This window comes from Nothoprocta perdicaria, unplaced genomic scaffold (assembly GCF_003342845.1).
Source record: "Nothoprocta perdicaria isolate Ctin4 unplaced genomic scaffold, notPer1 scaffold_10, whole genome shotgun sequence".
In the NCBI taxonomy this organism is placed as follows: Eukaryota; Metazoa; Chordata; class Aves; order Tinamiformes; family Tinamidae; genus Nothoprocta; species Nothoprocta perdicaria.
In genome coordinates, this window is record NW_020454094.1 from 2,719,204 (window position 1) to 2,739,862 (window position 20,659).

General features: G+C 43.5%; 1 protein-coding gene across 1 annotated transcript in view; it reads right to left on the minus strand.

Moving 5' to 3' along the window:
• Positions 1–16,194: 16,194 nt before the first annotated feature.
• Positions 16,195–20,659, minus strand: part of LOC112947000 (urea transporter 2-like) — an 8,169-nt gene continuing 3,704 nt past the window's right edge. The window contains exons 5-8 of the mRNA XM_026039009.1: positions 18,805–18,952; positions 18,075–18,209; positions 17,064–17,113; positions 16,195–16,371 (exon numbers count right to left, since the gene is read on the minus strand). Of these exons, the coding sequence (XP_025894794.1) occupies positions 16,195–16,371; positions 17,064–17,113; positions 18,075–18,209; positions 18,805–18,952 (510 nt within the window). The remainder of the gene's footprint in view (positions 16,372–17,063; positions 17,114–18,074; positions 18,210–18,804; positions 18,953–20,659) is intronic.

Here is a 20,659-nt window from a genome sequence, read left to right on the forward strand (position 1 = left end):
CCCCCCTCAAGTTGCCACATGCAGCTGGAGAAGGGCACGTTGGAGCTCCTGTTACTGAGGACCTGCGCAAAGAGGTTGTCCTCCATGCAGGGATGTCTGTGCGTTTGCTGACAATGCACTCCCTTATGCAAGGACCAGACTGGAGCTCTTTGTTCCCTCCCTCCGAGTCTTAATTCCAAGGTTTTCTACTTTAATTATTTCAGTGGCACGTCTAAGTCCTGCCCCTGTTCCTTTGAGGGTGCCRGTCTGCACATGTTCCACACAAAAGCCTTATGTTTTGTCAAATCTGGCACTCTTCCCTGAAGAGATTGGGCCTGCGAAGTAGCTGGGAGGTGAATCCAAGAGGCTGGTGGAATTTTCCCTCCGGCTGCTTTCTGCTAGCGGAGAGCCGGAGGGAAAACCACAGCAYGTGCAGTGCAAGGGAGGTACATGGGGGTGAGGGTGCAAAGGGGATGGGGCGCCCTGGCCGGGCAACGTTCCTGCAGGTGACACTGAGCCTAACACTCAGCACCGCCATGGGACGTGGTCRCTGCTGCACTGGGCTCTGGTCTGGAAACAGACTTGGTTGTTCATTTACGGCTCAGATTTCTTTTCATTCCCTTACAAAAAGGGGATACGGGCTCCTTTACTAGTGGGTTTCAAAGCTCTTCCTTGAGATAGGAGCTGCGCAGCCTACTCTGTAGGTTGGCCAGGGAAGCATGGATTGATTATGTCCATGACTGCAYGGGGTATCAGGAAGCAGGACCTGAACTTTCCCTTAATACAAAAGCCTTGGCCAGGGAAGCAATGGGACCAGTGCGTGGTCTGAGCTTGGGTCATGTCTGTCGTTTCATGTGGCAGACTCAGAGCAAATTCAGAAGCACTTAATGCTCTGAGCTCTTAGAGACAGATTTGTAGCCTGAAATGGAAACCCTGCTCTCAAAAACCTCTGGAAAATACCTCTCTCCCTCTGGTTATCACTCACACACTGCCTTGCCTGAGATCCTTTACCCAATCTCTCTAGGCTGAAGTTATATTTAGTGTGGCRTCTTCAGCAAGCAAATTATTCTCTTTTTTTTTTTTTTTGATAGTTCATAGCATTTCCCTGACCCAAATGCAAAATCTAACCTTTTTCTTTGTTTGTATTTAACAATACTGCCTTAAGCTGGCATATGTCTGAAACGTGATTAAGGGGAGTTCAGCCTTTTTTCCCTCCCTCATCTACAGTCATCAGCTGAATTTCTTTTCTCGGTGTAATCTGGTGCTTTACAGCTCCACACGTGCTCTGACTACTCCTCAGCTCATCTAATGGTGTCGGCAAGAAGTTCTCCATTCTTTGTAGGCATCAAGACTTTGTGCTCACTCTTAAATACAGCACGTGTTTGAAAGGGATGGCTTTCATGGGGAGGTTGAAAGGGCAGAGACCACYGTGCCTTTTAATCTGATCTAGGATATAACTTGCATTACAGCAGAGATGGTTTTCATCCATTTGCCCCTGARCTGAGCTCCAGAACTTGACCTAGCACCAAGTTACCCTATGTAGGAGGAAGAGGCAGTGCAGCCAGGCCCTTCCCCACCACAGAGGAAGGATGTGGGAGGAAAGGTGAGTCGCAGAAGGGCTTCTCGAAGCCGAGCTGGTGGGGTGATAAATGAGGAGTGATTGAGTGATGACTCTCTCCCATGAACTGCATCCAGAAGCAATGTTCTTTGATAACCTTGCTCTGATTGTCCTAGGATTGTCTGCATTGCAGTGAAATCTGCCATTGAGTCATAGGTAGAAGCAATTATATTTTAAGGACGTGAGTTATTAGAGTAGTATAGACACTTTTGCCTTTAGGGGTATTGCTGCCAATAGTCTGTGTAGGTGGTTTGTGACCTACATGAAGGGCAAGCCCTGCAGGTGCTGCTGAAAGGGGAGGCCTTGAGCTCCTTTCTCAGAGAGGCTGGGGSTACAAACTCGGTTCCTTTTCTAGCTGGAAGAAGAATTAGCTGAGATGAAGGTGGTGCAGGGACAGCTTTGCTTGCCTTGGTGGGGTGGTGTGTCCCTCGGAGCCGGAGAAGGAATCATTTTCTACTTTCTGTAGCAGGGGTTCTGTAAGAGGTGGTTTGGAGGTGGGATTGGTGGGATTGATATTTTATCTCATTTGGGGATGTTATTTTGGAGKTCTGTTTACTGAGAAAGGGTTTGAAATTTTGATAGGTGCAGACAAAAGGGGCTAAATAGAGCATGTTGCTGAAATATTATTCCCATGTGYTTGTTTCTTATTACCATTGCCTGGTAGCCAATGGAGCTTTCTGATAGCCAGTGGAATATTTAGCAATAAGTGGTGAATTCCTTTCCAGATTATCAAGTCACTGTTCTAAAGTGTTCAGCAGTCCTTCAAATCAGAGCACGTGTCACGTGTACGTTGGTAGGTGCCCAAGGTTTCTCTTTCTGTGTCGGTCTGGAATCCGCTGGGTTGGGAGGTCCCAGTGGAGAAAATGCCAGGAAGAGTCATGTGAGTTATAGCGTATAAAAGCACTTGCTTTTGCTTCCTCAGGTCTTTAACAAAATAGAAGTGTTCCAGAACATCTCATGCTAACACTTTCAGGTCTCTGTAACCTTTACTTAATTGCACCATTGCCATAAGTCTGCCTGGCTCTTTAGATATAAAGTGAGATAAGGTCCCTGCCTAGGGGAGCTCGCAGTCATTTAGCGTGGTGAATTATAGCATTGACTCCTGGGATTAAGATGAGAGGCTGATAACGTGGAAGAGAAGTGTTTGGGGCAGTGCATTGTTCGTATCAGTTCTCACCACACATGGGGTTGGAGCAAACAATCCACCAATTTGCATCACTCGGTACATCCTGCTCACAGTTCAGCCACCACTGGGGCCCTGCTGGAAGCTCAGAGGCCGGATTAGAAAGTCAGGTTGCACCAGAGGAGAGAAGCTGCTCCACGCACAGGAGGTGAAGTGCAGGAAGCGCAGCTGGAAAGTGGGATGGGGAAGAGCTGGAAGGTGGGATGGGGCAAAGCGGTGGCAATGATCTGCAGTCCAGAAAGGCAAAATAAACCTTTCCTGGGATTTCCACAATCTCTGGGTTTGGGTGTGAGCCTATCCGCATATGTTTGAAAGTCATTGTGCTTCATCACAGCATGTCCTTAAGAACYTAAAACATGGTATGTATCTGGCCCTAGGTTCCCCGTGTTCCCGTTCCTGGCAGTAAGAGGAGTGTTTCTGCTTCTGATGGGGAACTGGTTGGCTACCACCCTTCAGGGACAGGCTTTCAAGGAGTGGGCTTCAGGAGGCTGTGTCATGCAGAGGGATTTTGGTCCAGCACCTGGTGAAATAGAGCCACGTTCTTGTAGGCAAAAGGTATGGCTCACCCTGAAGCAGAACACTGTGTTGTAGAAAAATTAATCCATGATATAAACAGGGAAGACGGGACAGAGATGTGCCTTCTCTGTGGTGTAATCACTTACTTGCCTGGCAGGCTTGACTGTTTTGAATAAATATTAGTTTCCCAGCCTTTGGCCCTTTGTCTCTTTGAATGTATAAAAGCCTTTCAGTTGTCCCCTGAATGCTTTTGGATGGATTCCCAGAAGAATTTACATTGTGGATGGCTTTGTCACATGCCCGAAAGCAGCTGTCTTCTCCAGCACCAGTGGCTGGCTGCCCCTCCTGTGGTCAGGAGAAATCCAGAAACATATGTTTGAGGAACACATGGACAGCCCCACAGGTGTGCAGTCAKAGATGYTTAGATGATTTTACTGAAASTTCCACAGGAACTTAAGGAAAAATTTCTTAACAGTGASGGTGACAGAGCCCTGGAACAGGCTGCCCAGAGAGGTTGTGGAGTCTCCTTCTCTGGAGATCTTCAAAACCCACTTGGACGCAGCCTATGCCACGGGCTCTAGGTGACCCTGTGTGTGCAGGGGGGTTGGATGAGCTAATCTCTAAAGGTCCCTTCAGACCTTAAGGATTCTGTGTGTTTCTCTCATTTCTTGTTCCCAGCTCCATGTAGAAGCGCAGGCTCTTGCAAGTCTTGTGAGTAGCCATCATTCTTTGAAAGGACAATGGAGCAAATGAACTTGCAAAACTCGCCGGTGTGATTATCGCTTACATCGCAGATAGGCCCTCGGTTACCTCCTTAGCTCAATTACGTAAATCTGCAGCACCCAAGTTAGTGGCCTCCTCTGGGAGCGTGGCTATATGGCARGGTGCCTCTCCTGCGTGACTCCCGTGCCCACATTCCTCTGCTCTTATCGGAGACTTCCCAAGTCTTCGGCCTGCTGTGGGCTGTGGCCTGAAGGATGGCGCTGGTTCTGCCTGGTTGGTCCATGGGAGTCTCTTGGATTCCTGCATGTTTGAAGAATTGCCGCCCTGGCAAGGAGTCCAGTGCTTGCAGCTCTGATTCTGAGCTGTACTGGAAAGCGGCTCGTGGGTGGTTTGACTTGACCGTTGGCCAAGACCTCAATGGGATTTAAGTTGAGGGTATGAAGATTGCAGTCCCCTGAAAATGTCATTTCTCCTTTGCACCTGTTGCTTCTGAATCTTGTTTGTGTTTGACAGCAGTTTGCTGCTGATGAGATAGAACTTCAGATTCCAAGAAGTATCAGTCAGGGGAAGTTTTCTGGGGGAGACATTAATGTCAGGTAAAAGGTAAAGTAATAAACATTATTTTATTAAGTTGTTGTTGGGTTGGAATAAACAAAGTTGTTGGGTTGGAATAGATCTCCTTTTCTGGTTTGGTCTCTCRTAATTCCCAGTGTGATTTTCCGTTCACAGCATCCATCGTTTGCTACATTAGGGAGCATTTGCCCTTCTGAACTGAATCCAGCTCTAAGTCTGCATCTTACCAACTTTCATCTTTGGCTGGGGGAGAAAAAAAATCATCACACAGCAAGGCCATCCTCTATGATGTATCAGTTGTGTTTGACTAAATCCCATTCTCCCTGGTATGAGATCCCTGCATTGTCTTGGGTGCGATGCTGCATAGAACCTCTCTTTCCAGAGTCCTTTTTTTTTTTTTTTTTTTTTTGTCTTTTCTGGTTCAGGTGAGGTAACCAGACTTTGTCTTCCTTATTGTGTGGATTGAGAGCAATCAAATGGTATGTAATTTGCCTTGAGGGAGGAGTTCATGGAACCTTAATTGAATACCTCGGAAACAGTTTTGTGGCTCTCAGCCCTCTGGGAATGCTGCTCCTGAGCCTGGGCAAAGGTGCTCTGCACTCACCCGAGGTCACCAYGTGGAGATAAAGCTCTACCCTGAGGTGCTTTAGGAGAGACATGAGAGGTATGTGCTTTCCACAGAGCTGCAGAGGGCACCCAGGGCTGGGTGAACTCAGATGAGGGTCCCTTGCAGTTTGTACCTTCTGGTGGATGCTGCCGTGGTGGAGAATGTGTGAGCCCCAGAGCAAGGTCTGGTCTCCACCACAGGGTTTGCACGTCCCTTGCATGGAAAGCGCTGAGGGCTGCAACATCTCTGTACATGCTCCTGACTTCTTTCCTGACTGATACAAAAATGACTGTGTTTCAGGGAGCTTCCAGACCCAGCTGTTCGGGTGAAGCTGCACCAGTGTCACTGTGATGGTGGCGTTCAGAGACACCCTGTGGTTGAGGAGACTCAAGGGTTAGTGATGTCTGAGTGGGGCTGCAGAAGACAGAGTGTGTCCTTGGGTATATATCACTGACAACATGCTGAGAGTACTCCAGGAATGAGGAAATAAAGAGGGAAGAGGTTTGCAGCACCCGCAAAACAGGGAGTGCTTTAGGCAGAGGACAGCAGCCCAATGTCCCCTTATCATTTTTCTAAGCTTGCAGTTCCTTGCTGCTGGCTCGTAGTCACATAGTTTTCCAAGTGACTGCTGTGCTCCTTCTGCCTAGGATGAAGCTCCTGGTTATTGCATGCAAGAAGCTTGCTGGCTGCTGTGCATCTCAGCAAGAAGGGCATCTACAGAGTGGGGCTTGTTGTGAAGACCCCCAAAACTACAGCCCTGCACAGCACTTGCTCTAAGTGGCATTTCTGTCTCTGGGGAAGATGAGTGTGTGTTAGAGATACTCTGTGCATAGGTAGGTTTGAGTCATCCTTATCTATATTGTGCAGGTAAGTCGAAGGAGATAAGTGATCTGTTGGGTTACACTCGTTGGATCAGAGAGATGAGGCTCGGAGGTTATCATTCTGGGTCCCCATTCCAGGTGGAAAGTGCTGCTTTGTATGTAGGCASTGCGTGAACCTCCCGTAAGGAAGGGTTGTATCTCCCTCTGCCTAAGATTGAAGGCAGAGAGCAGGGCAGGACTGAAGATGCTGCATTTGCTGTCAGATGCTGCTGCTTGCTGTGGATGTTCTGCTCTGTGAGCAAGGGAAAGCTTCACACAAGGTTCGGGGCAGTGTGCGTAGAAAGAGGGTAGAGGTATCCATATGATATGTTAGAAATGGCCATATGCAGCGTAGAAATAGCCATATGCAGGAGCAGCATGATTTTCCCTGACTTGCCAAAGAACCCAGAAAATGCACAGAATTAGTATGGAGTGTAAAGAAGAACTATAATGCAAATACCCTCACCTACACTGTATGTACTGATACGTATATCTTGTGTGCAATTGTGTCTCTGGCCTTTTTTGGCCTGGTGCTGCTGCCTTTTGGCATTTGCAGTCTGTYGACACTTCCAAGCTTTAGTTAACTTTTGCAAAGCTAGCATGCAGTATGGCTGCAATTGAAATTGTAAACCAAACATAAAGTCATAAACATYTTTTTGTCACATATAGCAAGCATGATTATATTACCTAAAATGAATGTTTGCTTGTGTGGCTCCGTTTCATATGAGACATCAAACACATTGACTAGAGGTCCCATATGACCTGTCTGGGCACTTTTGCAGGCTCTGGTCTCCCATCTTATTCTGCGTTTGGACAGTCACTTGCACAGTTGAGTTGTGGCCCATAAGTGGTATCAGCAGAGTGTAGTCACACTAATATTCTCTTTACAACTATATTCTATTCCTAACAGCGCAATTTTAGCTGTTGTGAAAATAGCTAAAGYGTTGTCATAAACTTCTGCTTCATTTTTGATGCTGAAACTACTTCCTTATATCTTCTTGCTGTATTCTGCTCTGGAAGGTCCACAGAGACTGTGCTGGACGCAAGGGGTAAAGAAGTCTCGTGCTTAACRTGTTGTAAATGCGACAAATCTGCCTTGCCTTTACCCTCCCTCTGAAAAGCTCCAGTGTGTTGGAAATGTGTTTTACACAGTGGTCATTGCAAACAGAAAAAAAAATAGAATAGAAAATGAATAGAAAAAAAAAGAATAGAAAAAAAAAGATAGAAATCCCAGGGCTTGGGAGCATAAATGTACTTTATGGKCAACATTCAAAAATTATGACTGCACTACAGCACATGGCTGTCCTGCTGGTACCTGTGTGACCCCAGTCAAGGGATGCAGGAGTCGCTCAAGGAGAGGGCTTGCTTCAGCATCTGCCATGGAGAGGAGAGCCATGGGGACAAGTTTAGGGGTGAGAAGGTCTTGGAGARGAAGGAGGGTCAAGTGGTGAAGGGGTGAAGAAGTAAAAGGCTTTGGTAGGACTAGAGGAGGTGTCCCGAGATACAGTCAGGAAGCAAAGAGGAGAGCCAAAATCCAGAAATGGTAAATATTCCAGGTTTTGGAAATAACTTATTTCTACTCATCAGCTTTGATTTTTCAGCTCTGAATGAAGCTCTTAAGTTCTGACTTTCAGTAGAATTATTCAGTGTTTGAGTGTCACAAACCAAGTTAATTTTATGCTTATACAAACCTCATTTTTGGACTTATCTGTATCTGGCAAAGTATTTCATACTGCTTTTTATGTCTTGACCAGATCTTAGCTGCCCTTTTCCAAAATGGATGCAAAATGTTTTTAGAGCCAGGTAATCTTGCTCTATAGAAAGAGGAAAGCCCAAGTTGTTGAATTGCCACTGTGTCTTCAAAATCAGTAGTTGCTTTTGAAGTAGAAGCAATAATCTGCCTACTTCTGCAATGAAGAGTAATAGTTGATGCACTCAGGAGAGATGCCTGTARTGCCGTTTGAGCAACACGTGCAAGGGAGGCCATATGCTATGGTTTCATCTCATGGAGTCATAAAACTACTGAAGTGCAAGAAGAATCAGTGACGTGCTATTTTACAGCACACAGTAATAAACCCATCATTCTGAGATGTCCTACCAGAACATTTAACTCTGGTTTGTTGCATGGCAGTTTTGCAGAAGTTAGATAGGAGCCTTTGAAGGCACTGGAAGGTCCTCATCTTACCCCCATGAAATGTCATCAATGTTGGGATGACTAATGAGATGAGTGGCCAGTTCTCTAGGGCTGACAAATGAGGGGATGGCGTTTTCAGAGACTGGCAGTGAAGAGACCTTAGACAGATGCCCCTTGGCTTGAGAGTCCCATTTGTGTTTTAGCATCTGCAGGCAAAGAAATCAATGTGGTTATTTGTTTCCCATGTGAATACTTAAACCCCAACTAAACTAAACACTTGTATTTTATGAGTGCCTAATTCYTTTCTGCTTGTTTAAAGAGCAGCCCACTCATTTTCACACCCTATTTTATTTAGAGAACAAGCCATTTCCACCTATAAATGTTGTCCTTGGCTTTCTCCAAAGAAATGCAACTTCACCCTTCCATCTCTCTTTCCTTGTACAAGATACTCAAGTTCAGAATCACAGCCTGAAGCAAAACTAGGTGGATACTGCTTTTCTTCTCCATAGGATCTAACCTCCTGGATTGTGGTGGCATTTATCATCACAYAAAGGCTCAGTCTTCACAAGGACAGAAATGCTGGGAGCCTCCCTGGTCCTCCTTCTAGCCTCTGAGTGTTTTGCTCACGGTTCCCTGGTTGCATCTGGGGTTCACTTCACTTAAAAGGCAGTTCAAGGAACCACTCTAGAGAAACACCCAGGATATTTTAAGTACTTTACTAAAAATGTAAATATAATACAGTGAATAAGAACTATGAAATACAGATTATCCATGGTGAAGTGAAAGACTGCAGTACAAAGCCTATAAAGCTGCAGATAACAAAGAATGAGAGAAAAGTTTTCTTATGCTTAGGGAGCCTAACTTGTGTCTCTAAGGGTAGAAAAGAAAAATATGTTAGAGCATCTCTTTTATTATCAACCATGACACTCTGCTTTATAAGGCAAATAAATATATGCGTTCTACTCTGGAGGGCTGAGCTTGTGTTTTGTGTCTTTGTTTCTGAAAAATCATGTCTTGCCTCTTGCTTTTTTATGCTCTCCCATTATCCTATTAGCTTAACTTAATAGAACTAACATTAAAATCAGGCTCATGCTGTCTTTCCATTTTTTTCTCAAACTTTTATCTATATTGATTTAACCTACTACTAATGTTATCCTTTGTTAATAAATGTATACTCAGGCCAAGTAAACAGATTAAAAGTTTACCAAGTTGTGATGTCCACAGCCAGAGGCAGATGTCCAAGCTGGGAGAATATCCTGAGGTAATGGTGACATTCACCAAAGCCAGTGTGGTGAGTTGGTTCTTGTTGCCTTCAGCCCCTTCTGTAATCAGTAGAGAAAGTTAGGCTGTTCCTATTTATCTTTGCTGTCTATTTTAGAAAGGATTAAGTTGTTTTACGCAAGTGCTTCCCTCTCTGATGATTCTCCAAGAATTATATGGAGTGATAGGGGAAACTGGGCTTCAAACTTTGGTACTTCATTGTGGGGTTCTGACGTTAAGGGGGTACCAGGCGCAGTTGTGATGGACAGCACTGCAGGAGACAAACATTGCCAGGACCACAGAAGAATAAAAAGGTAAATTTAAACAAGGCACATGGAAAAAGAGATTGATATATCTTCTTTTTAGGCATAAGAAAGGCAAACAGAGAGATTGTGTCCAGGAAGTGCATAGTCAGAGGCACATGTATTGGATTCTTGGGTCGGACACTCAACACAAAGTCATCTCTCTCGATTTTTTTGCAGGGAATAAGTCCTAGAGACTTACATGCAGACCCTTGACAATAGTCAGACTATTGAATTCATAGCTCTCTGGTGTTCTGAGCCATTTTCTCTCTTTTTCTTTTTTTCTGGAGTCAAGGTCTATATCTGCTTCCTTTCTCCTCCTTCTCCTCCTTCTCCTCCTTCTCCTTCTCCTCCTTCTCCTCCTTCTCCTCCTCTCTTTCATCTTTTGTAGATGTGTATAACTGTCTTGCCCTATAAATTTGATTGCCATGTGTAGTGCCTTTCACAGACATTTCTGTCTGCAATAAAATGTAGAATGTTACGGTGTCAATTCAGCAGAAGGTCTCACCCAATGCATGAGAGTGAATTTCAGCCCAATTTGCAGTGCTAGTGCTGGAAGGAACCTGGGAGGTTATTTTTATTCACCTCAGCTTGTAATTTCCCTCTGTTTCTAAGGAGTCTTATTGAAGTTTTGTTATCTTTTCAAATATCCTACTCCCTATATGTCTAATATCAGCTAATAGCAAAAGGGAAGGCAGCATAAGGTTCTTAGAGTCACCTCTTTACCAGAGAGGAAAGCCTAAAACCAAAGAAGTGTCTTTTAAATTAAATTTTAAGTCTTAGTTTTATTTTAGGCTTAGTTTAAGTTTAAGTCATAGTTTAAATTTTAGTCTTTTAAATTAAAAAGAAAATCTGTTGTTAGGAGACAGTATCAGAATATAGAAAGTTGAAACCGCCAGTGTTGGGCCATCCCACACTGTGGTATGTGCTGGGCTCTCAGTGCAGGATCCTGATGTGAACGGTTTCTTCATCTCCTGCAGATCCTTTGTGCAGCAATGGAGTCCAGAGTGGCTGATTTTTTATGGAGTATCACATCCTCCCCCACCAAAACTATGCATTATAACGTGTTTTATAGCAGGTTGTCAGCTTCGTTTATGGTCGAGGYGCTGCGACTGTTTGCAGTGTCTGCTGGAAAATTCCACTCCTCAAAAAATCTTTTTTTTTTTCCAGTACCAGGAATGCCAGGAGCACACTTTTTCTAGTATTAGTTCTTTATTTATTCTGATTAACAAATCTGATCCTCAAACTCCTGCTGATCTTGGACTTACCTGATTAAACAGATGCCTGATCCAAGAATGCTTAATCTAAGCAAGCAGGTTTGTAATAGCTTGTCAGTTATCCAAGCTCATGGTTCCCATCCATTTTCTGATCTCTMTATATTTTTTTATGGGAGGCAAGAGAAAGGAAAATACAGATTTTCCTTGAAAGTGTCTGTATATAAAGCCCCACTTTTGCAATCAAGTGCACATGTGGTTTTATTTTCTTCACTAAGGTCTTCCCAGTGACTTCATGGATCTAAAGGTGGAAACAATTGCTCAGGTACTGCAAGTACAACYGAGTTGCCTTTTCCTACATGAGTATTTTTGTTTAACTGCAGGACTGATTTTGTTCATTGCCCGCTTATAAGCCTTTGAATTTCTTGTAAGGACTTCTAATGGTGGTTAAATAAGGGCTGCATTTAGGAATAGCTTTCAAGCTGCAGCTCTCCATAGAGGAGGTTGGAATATGGGGATTCTGAGCAGGATTTCATCTGTCTCAGATGCAGTCTTACTGCCCCAGGATTGTCCTTGCAGTCTGTATGGGCCCATGAGGACTTGTACAGCTAGCAAAGGCATGAAGGGTCTTTTGTTGATGAAAACTGCAGGAATGTTGTGAAACAAAACTGTTTTACTCATCCTTGAAAAGGGATAGCAAGTCCTCATCGTCAGTTGGGAGGTCTCAACCAGAGATTTGACCACCAGACCCCATTCAGAGATTTAACCCAGAGAGCTCGTTTKCAGTGTTGTGTATGTTGGGTGGTTTAGGATGTGCTGGCCAGATAAGAGAGGTCCATGCTGCTTGCTGAGCCGCATCCAGGAGATGTGGAGATACTGGTTAACCAAAGCTGAGGCTGTGGCAGGGTACGTGGTAGCAGTTCAGCAGTGATGATGTGTGTGCCAGCTCCCAACCTTTTCCGTTTACCAGTACTGACATACTGGTCTTTGGGAACCTAAGCCAAATCTTTTGGCCCAGATCCGTGAAGAATCAAGGCTTCCAATTGCTGCTTAAACATTTCTGTTTGTTGTATGGTAGCTTAATTACTTTGGGCTATCTATGCCTTTGAAAATAAGCAAAGTGAGGTTCTCAAGTCATTGGCATGTTTTCACTTTGCAATTTATACTCTCTCCTCATCAAACATTTGAGAACTAGAAAAAGAAAGCTTCAGAAAGGTGTTTATTTGTGACTAGTATTTCTCTTGCAATACTAGCCTTTAGCATGCTTGGACTCTAAGGAAAGGAGGTCTATTCAAGTATTTCCTCTGAATACTTATCCCCATCCTTGGGCTTTTTTTTAGTATGGGAATTATTYGTAGTTGTGGCTAGCATGTGATTTTGTGATTTTAATTTATCCTTTGTATTGAATGTCAAGATTCAAAAGACTACTCAAAAGATAATTATCAACTCAAGTGTTCTTTATACAGGTTGTATTTCAGGTACAGCATGGTAAAAGCACAAAACAGGAAAACTTATAATCCAGGAGAGTCAGGTAAAGGAGATTGTTACATGTCCCCAGTATACAAATAAYATTGTGCTGCAGCAGGCACTTGTAATTCCAGGGTCCTGGTCCTACCTTGGCAAATCACCCTTGGGCTATGCTGTTGTGACAGGAGCAGAAGAACAAGTTCTGTCTACCGTGAGCTGCTAGTCCTTGCTTGGCTCCCTATTRATGTTGTTGAGTTTCTTTTGTTTGTGACGCCCCTCTCCTCCATCTCCCCCACTCCTTCAAGACACAAAACCTTCTCCACCGGGACAAGCAGGCTGAATCTTCAGTGAATAGCTCTGSGGTTCAAATGCCACCATGTCCCAAGGTCTCCCAAGGCAGAGAGAAGAGGACCCTCTGCAACACAAAGGTGTTTGGCCACAGCTGGGACTAGTMGGGAACCCAACCAGAGCAGTGAGTGTTGGGTGGCAGGAGACACACAGTCTGACAGTGGAGGTTGGCACAGAGTTATTTTACATGGAGCTGGGAGTCTTGGAAACTATAATATACATTAGACATAGAAGCAAAGAGTCTGACTTGGGGAATTACAATGAGAGAGTTCATTTGACTTTTGCATAATATTATATATATTTTTTCCAAGCAGATGCCAGAGTTTTAAGTGGCTCTGCATTAAAGATGTTTAATGCTGTGGGATTTTTTTTTCACTATGTGATGCTTACACTGGGAAAAAAGTAGTCCAGAAAAGAGACTCAAAAACTCCTGTCCCACAAAAATGTCTTGTTGTGGTTCTGATTTAGTTTTTGTTTATGTGTCAAAACCAAGGATGCAAAAAGAGCTCTTGAAAACACCAGTGATATGTGAACTCGGAATAGTATTTATTTGATATAAAGAAAAATAAAGTTACAGAATAGTTTCAATAATAAGATAAATTAAGCCTCTAAGAAAAGACTGTTAGGAGTGATATTGGGAAAAAGCACAATACACATATTCTGACTGAGTGACGTGTGTGACAAGTTACCAAATAAATATTATTCTGCGTAGGGTTACAGGAAGACTTTGATTTCTCTGGATAGCGATGAATGAGGAATTAAATCCAGGCTGAGGTGCAACGTCCACCTGAGACGTGGCCTTGCTCCGTCGTCGTTTCCCTCCTCTTAATGCCTTGTTCCCCTACAGCACTGCTAAAATGGGCCTGTTGCTCAGCAACAGCAACCTGAAATAGCACCAGCCAAAGAAAATGTGCAGATTTACGCTGGTCATAAAGTGTGTACTCTATAGGAGAGCACAGATTTTGACATACGAATGAAACTTGGCCTTTGCCTTTAGCCTCTTGCRTTAGCCTTGGCCCCTCTCTCTGGGGCGTGAGTCCCTTGCAAGGGAGATCTCAGTTTAGACTCCGAAAGCTCTCCCTTTCCGTGGGAATTTGACTCCTATCTAGAACCCATCCCGGTCTAGGGGTCCAGTGACATTCCTAGGAATGGGATCAACTTCTTATGTCCTGCTCACATGGAGTTTTTCAGCCTTGACTGTACTTTTGTAGGCACAACTCCATGCCGTCAGCTACCTCTGCCTCCTGTTACAGAAGCAGACTTCACACTTGTGTATTTAAGAAGTTATTCATGCAGCCAAATGCCTTAAATATAAAGCATGGAAGTTTTCCAAATACCTGGAACCTCYGACTCCCACCGCTGATTTCATAATTTTATTTTACAATATCCTCTAGACTGTTTGATGTAATTTAAGAGCTACCTGTCTTTGCAAGCTCAGCAATGAAAAATAGAGGAAAACCTACATCAAACTCAATGATCTATGAGTATTTCTTTTTAATTAATGCCACAAAATGTTATGTAGATATATATCAAGGAAAACATAGCAAATGGTACATCTTAAAAGCCATCTCTGAAGTGACATTCATAAAAAAACACCTGTCATTTGAAAACCTAACTCTTCACCAGAAAATATTGCCAGCAGTTCATCTCCAATATTTTTCACTCGGATCTTTTTAGTATTTATAAAAGACATTTTCCTTTCYGAGCCTCATATATCAGCTGCTGTATTCACAATCTAATTTTTATTTACTCTGCCACAAGAGGAGCAGATTTTGATTCACTTTCCCACCAGCAGCTTAACTGCATGCAGACTAATGCCAAGTGAAGGACCAGGGTGTGAAGGAAAGGATCTGTGGTGAAGAAGTCGGAACCTAGCTCATATTTTCTCGGGATTGGTGACTCCTCTCTCTGTTTCTGCTGTGTATCTAGTTTCAGCAACCCATATGCATTTCACAGAAACCCAGATCAGCTTCTGAGCACTCACTGAGCATTATTTCTTGAAGTTCTTTGCATGCCCTKTTGTAGCTTGTTACCTGGAACGGTCAGCTTCCTTATTGCCGGTCTTAAATTTATTTGGGATTTAGGGAAGGGAGCATGGTGACAAAGCAGGCTCACAGGCTAGGAAGAGCAGGCTCATGGGCTTGACTCATYRTGATGAGTCAAGTAGAAAGGTGGCTGAGATACAGCAGCCATTGAAGTACCCACCAGAGCCTGTTTGTGAGGTGCAAAGTCAACTTCTTCCTTTGCTGTCTCCAGACCCTAGGAGTCCATGGCAGGATGGCACATCACTTGTCTGCTCCAGAGCCCACCTACCCTCATTTGCTGCCGTGATGTTCTCCAGGGCTGGAGTTGGCAAGAGATGCTGGTCATTTATCTTACAATCCACCAGGCTGTTGCCACCCCTTTCCGATGCCAGTGCAGAGGGGAAATAGCAGAGCAGCGACTTCAGCAACAGCCTGGGACATGCACATGTCCTGCCTGRTAGTTAGAGGTTGTTGGAGGAAAGTTTAGGATAGGAGCTCAAGGAGATCAGTTCAAAATAATTCTATTTATGACACAGACGGAAAGGAGACATTTCATTATATAGGGATGGCCCAACAATGACTTTGCTGTTGACCCCTCCTTTTGCAACCCATGACTAGATCTGCAAAAAACAGTATGAGCTTAACAGAAAATCTTGTTTTGTTTTGTTCTTCTTCCTTTTTCAAGAAAAATATTCTCTTTGAAGACAGACTTACAGACTTTTCTYGGCAGCTGGGTGAGTCTGATATTTTTTTAAGAAATGTTAAGAGTAGTGCAAACTAAAACATCCAAAAGCTAAGGCTTTACAAACACCCCAATTATTGTGATTTTTACCACAAGTCTGGCACATATTAGCAACACTGCCTGTAATTTATCCATGTCCATCCTGTGCACAGTGGTTATTAATGGGCTGCTGTCTGTGCTAGGCTGGAGAGCACCTTCAGGTAGATTTCCCCATCACCTATTTTCTAGTTTAAAAAAATGGACTCTTTTTTTTCCAGTTCTCTGCTACTATGAAGCTCTCTCAGATATACCCTAATGCTGTGGTAAGCTGGATATAACCATAAATTAGGAGTCTCATCAGATACCAAGGTATGTTTTGTTCTTCATTGCTTTACGTGATTGATGTGACCTGCATTTTCAAGTGTCCTTTGAAGCATATATGCTCTTAAATCATTCCAAATTGGTCTTGGGAGGGGTTTTTCCAACACTGCACAATTCTGTCTAAACAGGATGGAACTAAGAAATATTGAGGAAAAAGTCTCTTCACTCCTAAAGCGGTGATTTTTTTTTGTCTTTTGGCTTTGTAGCACATAAATCACATTTTTTGGGGGAATTACCTTCTGCTTTTGCCTTATAMCCTGCAAATTGTCTCTGTCCTTGAGTCTTTATACCTCGCAGGAGGACTTCTGATGTTTCGTCACCTTCAGGTAATAAGCTCGGTTGGCTTCTGGATAGGTGACCTTGGAGAGGGGTAGCTTGTAGATGGCCAAGTTGTTTGTGGTTATTAACAGAAATGTCAGTGCAGACAAGCAAAAAGACCAGGTTCCTGATGGCAACCCAAACTGGAAAAGAAAATAAAGAAAACTGTATGTAATATGGGACTTTCTTCCATTTGACCTCTCAGCCCTTGAACAAACCTTAGCTTGGAACGAGTTTCTCACGGAAGCCTTGAGTTGGTTTTGCATGGAGCATCTTCCCAGGGAGGCAGGATTTCTTAATGAGACCTAAACACTGTATGTTAACCTATAGTGTCTGTCAGCTCTGATGAAAGAACTGCCTTCTCTTTAAGCATCTTCTGTGATTTTGGATGGAGATGAAATAGGAGGGAGTACCRGATACATTCAGCTTTACCACAGGCTCTTGCACTGACTGCCTTTTGGCACTGGGGTGCAACAGAAACAAACTCAAGGTTTGCTCACACRCATGGCAGGTCCCTTTCTCAGTTACTTCAGGCACAAAGTATGGCCACGTAGCTATTTTGAGGGCGTTAAGGCCAATCTGTGGAAGTTCATGTGAACTCCAAGAATGAAAAGTGGTAAATAATTATTGCAAGTGACCTGTTCAGTCAGCGCGGACCCAAACAACCCTCTGAGCACACTGCGTCCCTCTTCTGGATCTCTTCTGCTTTTGTCCAAATTGTTCTCCAAGTCTCAGTCTTTTGCCTTACGAGTCAGGAACACATGCAAAGCATTTAAATTTGTGTTTGGAAACAAGACCATCCTACTATGTTGTACGAAGCTAATAAACTACTTACCACAGCCAACATGTTAGTGAGTGTTGCTCCCATGTAGGCACTAAAGAGTGCTGTAAAAAGAAATACAATTCCTAGTGAGTTCAGTTGCTCATAGCACTGAGGAGCCAGAAAGGACAAGCATCTTGAGCAAGCTCTCATGATGCCTCACATAACTGCCTAATTAGTATTTACAAAACTCTCTGGGTAGCCGCCTCTCACAACCTGCCTTTGCACAGAGTGTCCCCTTCAACCTGGAGCCCACGGAAAGGGTAAAGCAAAAAAAGAGGTGGAGTAAAGGAAATTGTGACTGTAGGAACAGGCTTTTGAAACATATGCTGGTGTGGAAAGTATGTAGCTTGATGGATGGGGTTAAATAGGGAAATAACCCTTCCACCCACATTTATCCTGCCTCCAGGGCTAGGAGGTGGGTCAATGAGATACGAAGCTAAATCTTTTTTATATGCACACTGAATGAGCAATACTTTCAGTCCCAGCTCTCTCTGATATTGAAATTTCATATGGAATTGCCTTATAAATAATTCTTCAATCATTCTGTGGTGCCTAACTCATGCCTCTGGTATCCATTTCAGTAGAGGTAGGAAATTGTACTGTCTAATTTTGAGTGCAGGCTGATCTCGAGCTCCAGTTTTCTCAAGGGTTAGATATGCCCTTCTCCAAAGAAGGAATCTGAGAATATTTCTTCATTGAGAAAGACCAACACGATGCATCCAGCAACACCTAATGAACCCATTCAATACTTCAGAAAGAAGCATCTGATTTCAAAGAGCTTAGTTAATTGATCATTTCTTGTGTTTTGAACGTAATTTTTGTCTGAAGGCAATTGCAGTTTTTATTTTGTGAGGATGTGATATAGCAGTAGCTCAACATCCACCTCAATCATTTGTCCATCACACCTTTGTCCATCTGTTGGTGTAGATGTGACCCGTCTGGCTCCAGCCCACCCCTACAACAAGTGCCTTTTGTATCTTCAGAAGGAAATAGAGCAGTAGTGAAAATCCACAGCGTACGTACCRCAAGCAATTGCCAGCAAATGTGTCTGCCAGGTGAATGCGTAGAACATGCCCCCGATTGCAATGCAGGAGAGGGAACTGTTGTAATTCCACAAGCCAGAGTAGATTTTGCTAAAAGGTGTTGCTAAGCTCAGGGCTGTAAAATAAGGCAAAGATTCCGTGGTCAAATCAATAAAAGCAGCTTAGAAATGGAGTTATTCCCGGTTTCCCATGGCTTAAGCTTGCCTGTGTAGGCCAAGTTCCTATTTGTAGACATGTTGTTACAATCTAAGACTAAAGCCATGTTAATCTAATGCAATCACTGTGGACTTTACCTGGTGTGGCTGAGCTGAATTTGGCCCTGTGATTTCAGGGGAAGATATATGGGTGAACGAGGATACATTTGAACTGTAAATGCATCCGTGAGGCCGGCACATTCAGGCTCATGGCCATGTTCTTTATTAAACTGCTCCTAAAAGCATCAGGATGTGTCCAGAAATGAAATATTTCACGATAAAAATTCATTTCAAACAAAAATATATTTCTCTCTTCCCAGCATTTCCAGTGCTGTAAAATGAGTTAAGAAAATTGGGAAGTCAATCAAAAGAATTTTTAAGACAGAAGTCTATATCCTTTTTCAAGCCGTCATTTTCCAATGGAAAAAACATTTGTGACTGTAAATGTTCCAGGCACTTGAGTTCTTCTATTTGCTGTGCTTCTGTATAAATCGGTGACAGAAATCAAATCTTTACCTGCCAGCATCCCCACTGCTGATCCAATTGCCGCGTGCAGACAAATGAGTGGAGAGGAGATAAATAGAGCAACCAGGAAAATTCCCCCGGTCCAGGGGTTATCACAGCCATATACCTGACTAACTCCGACCGGAATGGATTGGAGCAACTGTGAGAATGAAGAAAAGGACAATTTGTTATCTGCTTTGTTGATTCATTTCTTTGAGAAACCTAGTTTTCTTGGCCACTTTCAACCTAATTTGACTGAATGATAGAAGTTTTGTTAAGTTCTGGAGGTTTTGTAAAAATTAGCTGGCAGGATGGAAGAAAAGACAGACTTTTGGTGCCCACAGCAGCAGCCTTTGCTACTAGGCCTCAAAAAACCCAGCTTAGTACATCAGCCTTGAAACCAAAGGAATCTGGCTTCCCCTCTTGAGGGGATTCCTTGTTATAATAAAACACGGCCTAGACACCCCTGATGGAAGAATGGATTTGCCCCCAATTTGGACAGATGAGGAGGAAAATTACTAAGTGCTAAAATTTTTATGTGGTGTCCTGACAGATTCATTGGTGAATCTCCGTTCACTCAGCAACTGGGCCGTTTTTCTGGGAAGCTGACTCACGGTGTGATGGACTTGGTAGTTATTGCCACTCTCTCTCAACGTGCTCATGCATCTCTCATCCCACAGAGCTGCTGCTGTGTTTTTCCTCTGTAAACCTATCAGTAGGTTTACCTACCCCAATGGTAACTGATTACTGGTCATCGTTACTGATTAGTAGTGATTACTACCCACTAGGTAGTGGGGATCGTGGTGTGCTGTCCATCACAAGAACTTAGAACATGCACTTTCTGCCTCAGTATAGAAATTCAGTCTATTTATCAAGTGTTGCACACCACATTGCACCTAATTGGGTGGATCTAATTATTTTATCTCTAAGATACTAAGAAAAGAATCAACTTTGGCAAACTGTGACAACCTTCAGAATACAGGCTTGGCCTGTGTTCAGCATTTGCTGGATGCGGTCTTGCTTTCCAGACTGCAGGTGGGAAGAGTGTACAGTTCTAGGGAGAAAGCACGRCATTTCTACAGGGCTTTAGTGAAAATAAATAATGCCTCGTTCCTATTGGTAGCTCCTCAGCCAGATTTTTGGTCTCTGATAATCTCAAAAGTAAATATTTTCCATTAAAGGACTCAGAAGGGTTTATTTATTGACTTTAGATGTGCTATTGACTTTGTCTTGGCCATTTCTACAAATGATTATGGATCATGACAGTGAACACAGGGGATGGAAGTGCTTGTGTAGATAATGTCTTCAAAAAGGCGCTCACCTCTGGGTGGGGACATCAGAGGACAAGAACACCAGCGTGTCCGTGTCTGTATATCTCAGATACCCTTGGGATTTACTAGGAATATGAATGCTTGAGAATTGCAGAATCCTACTTGGTTACAGTGCAGAGGTGATTCTGAGACAACCTTCCTCAAAATGTTCTGTCCCACCCATGCGGAATAGTCCATTTATGGTCCCCATAAAATTATCCATCATATGTCACCTATGTGGATTGCTGTTTAGCATCAATTAACTTCCTTTTCTTAATAACTCCCTGAGAACTGATTAAAATAGTCCGTTGAGCCTTAAGGGAAAACTGTTACACTAGTATCTCTATTGTTTACTGTGCTAGGTAGAAGAATTAAATATGGCTTTGGGTAGATCCCACTTGAATATTATTTCAGAATATTTCAGAATATTTAAGGTTGGAAGGGACCTCTACAGATCATCTAGTCCAACCTTCCTGCTCAAGCAGGCACACCTABAGCATGTGGCACAGGGTGGCATCCAGGCGGGTTTTGAAGACCTCCAGAGTAGGAGACTCCAC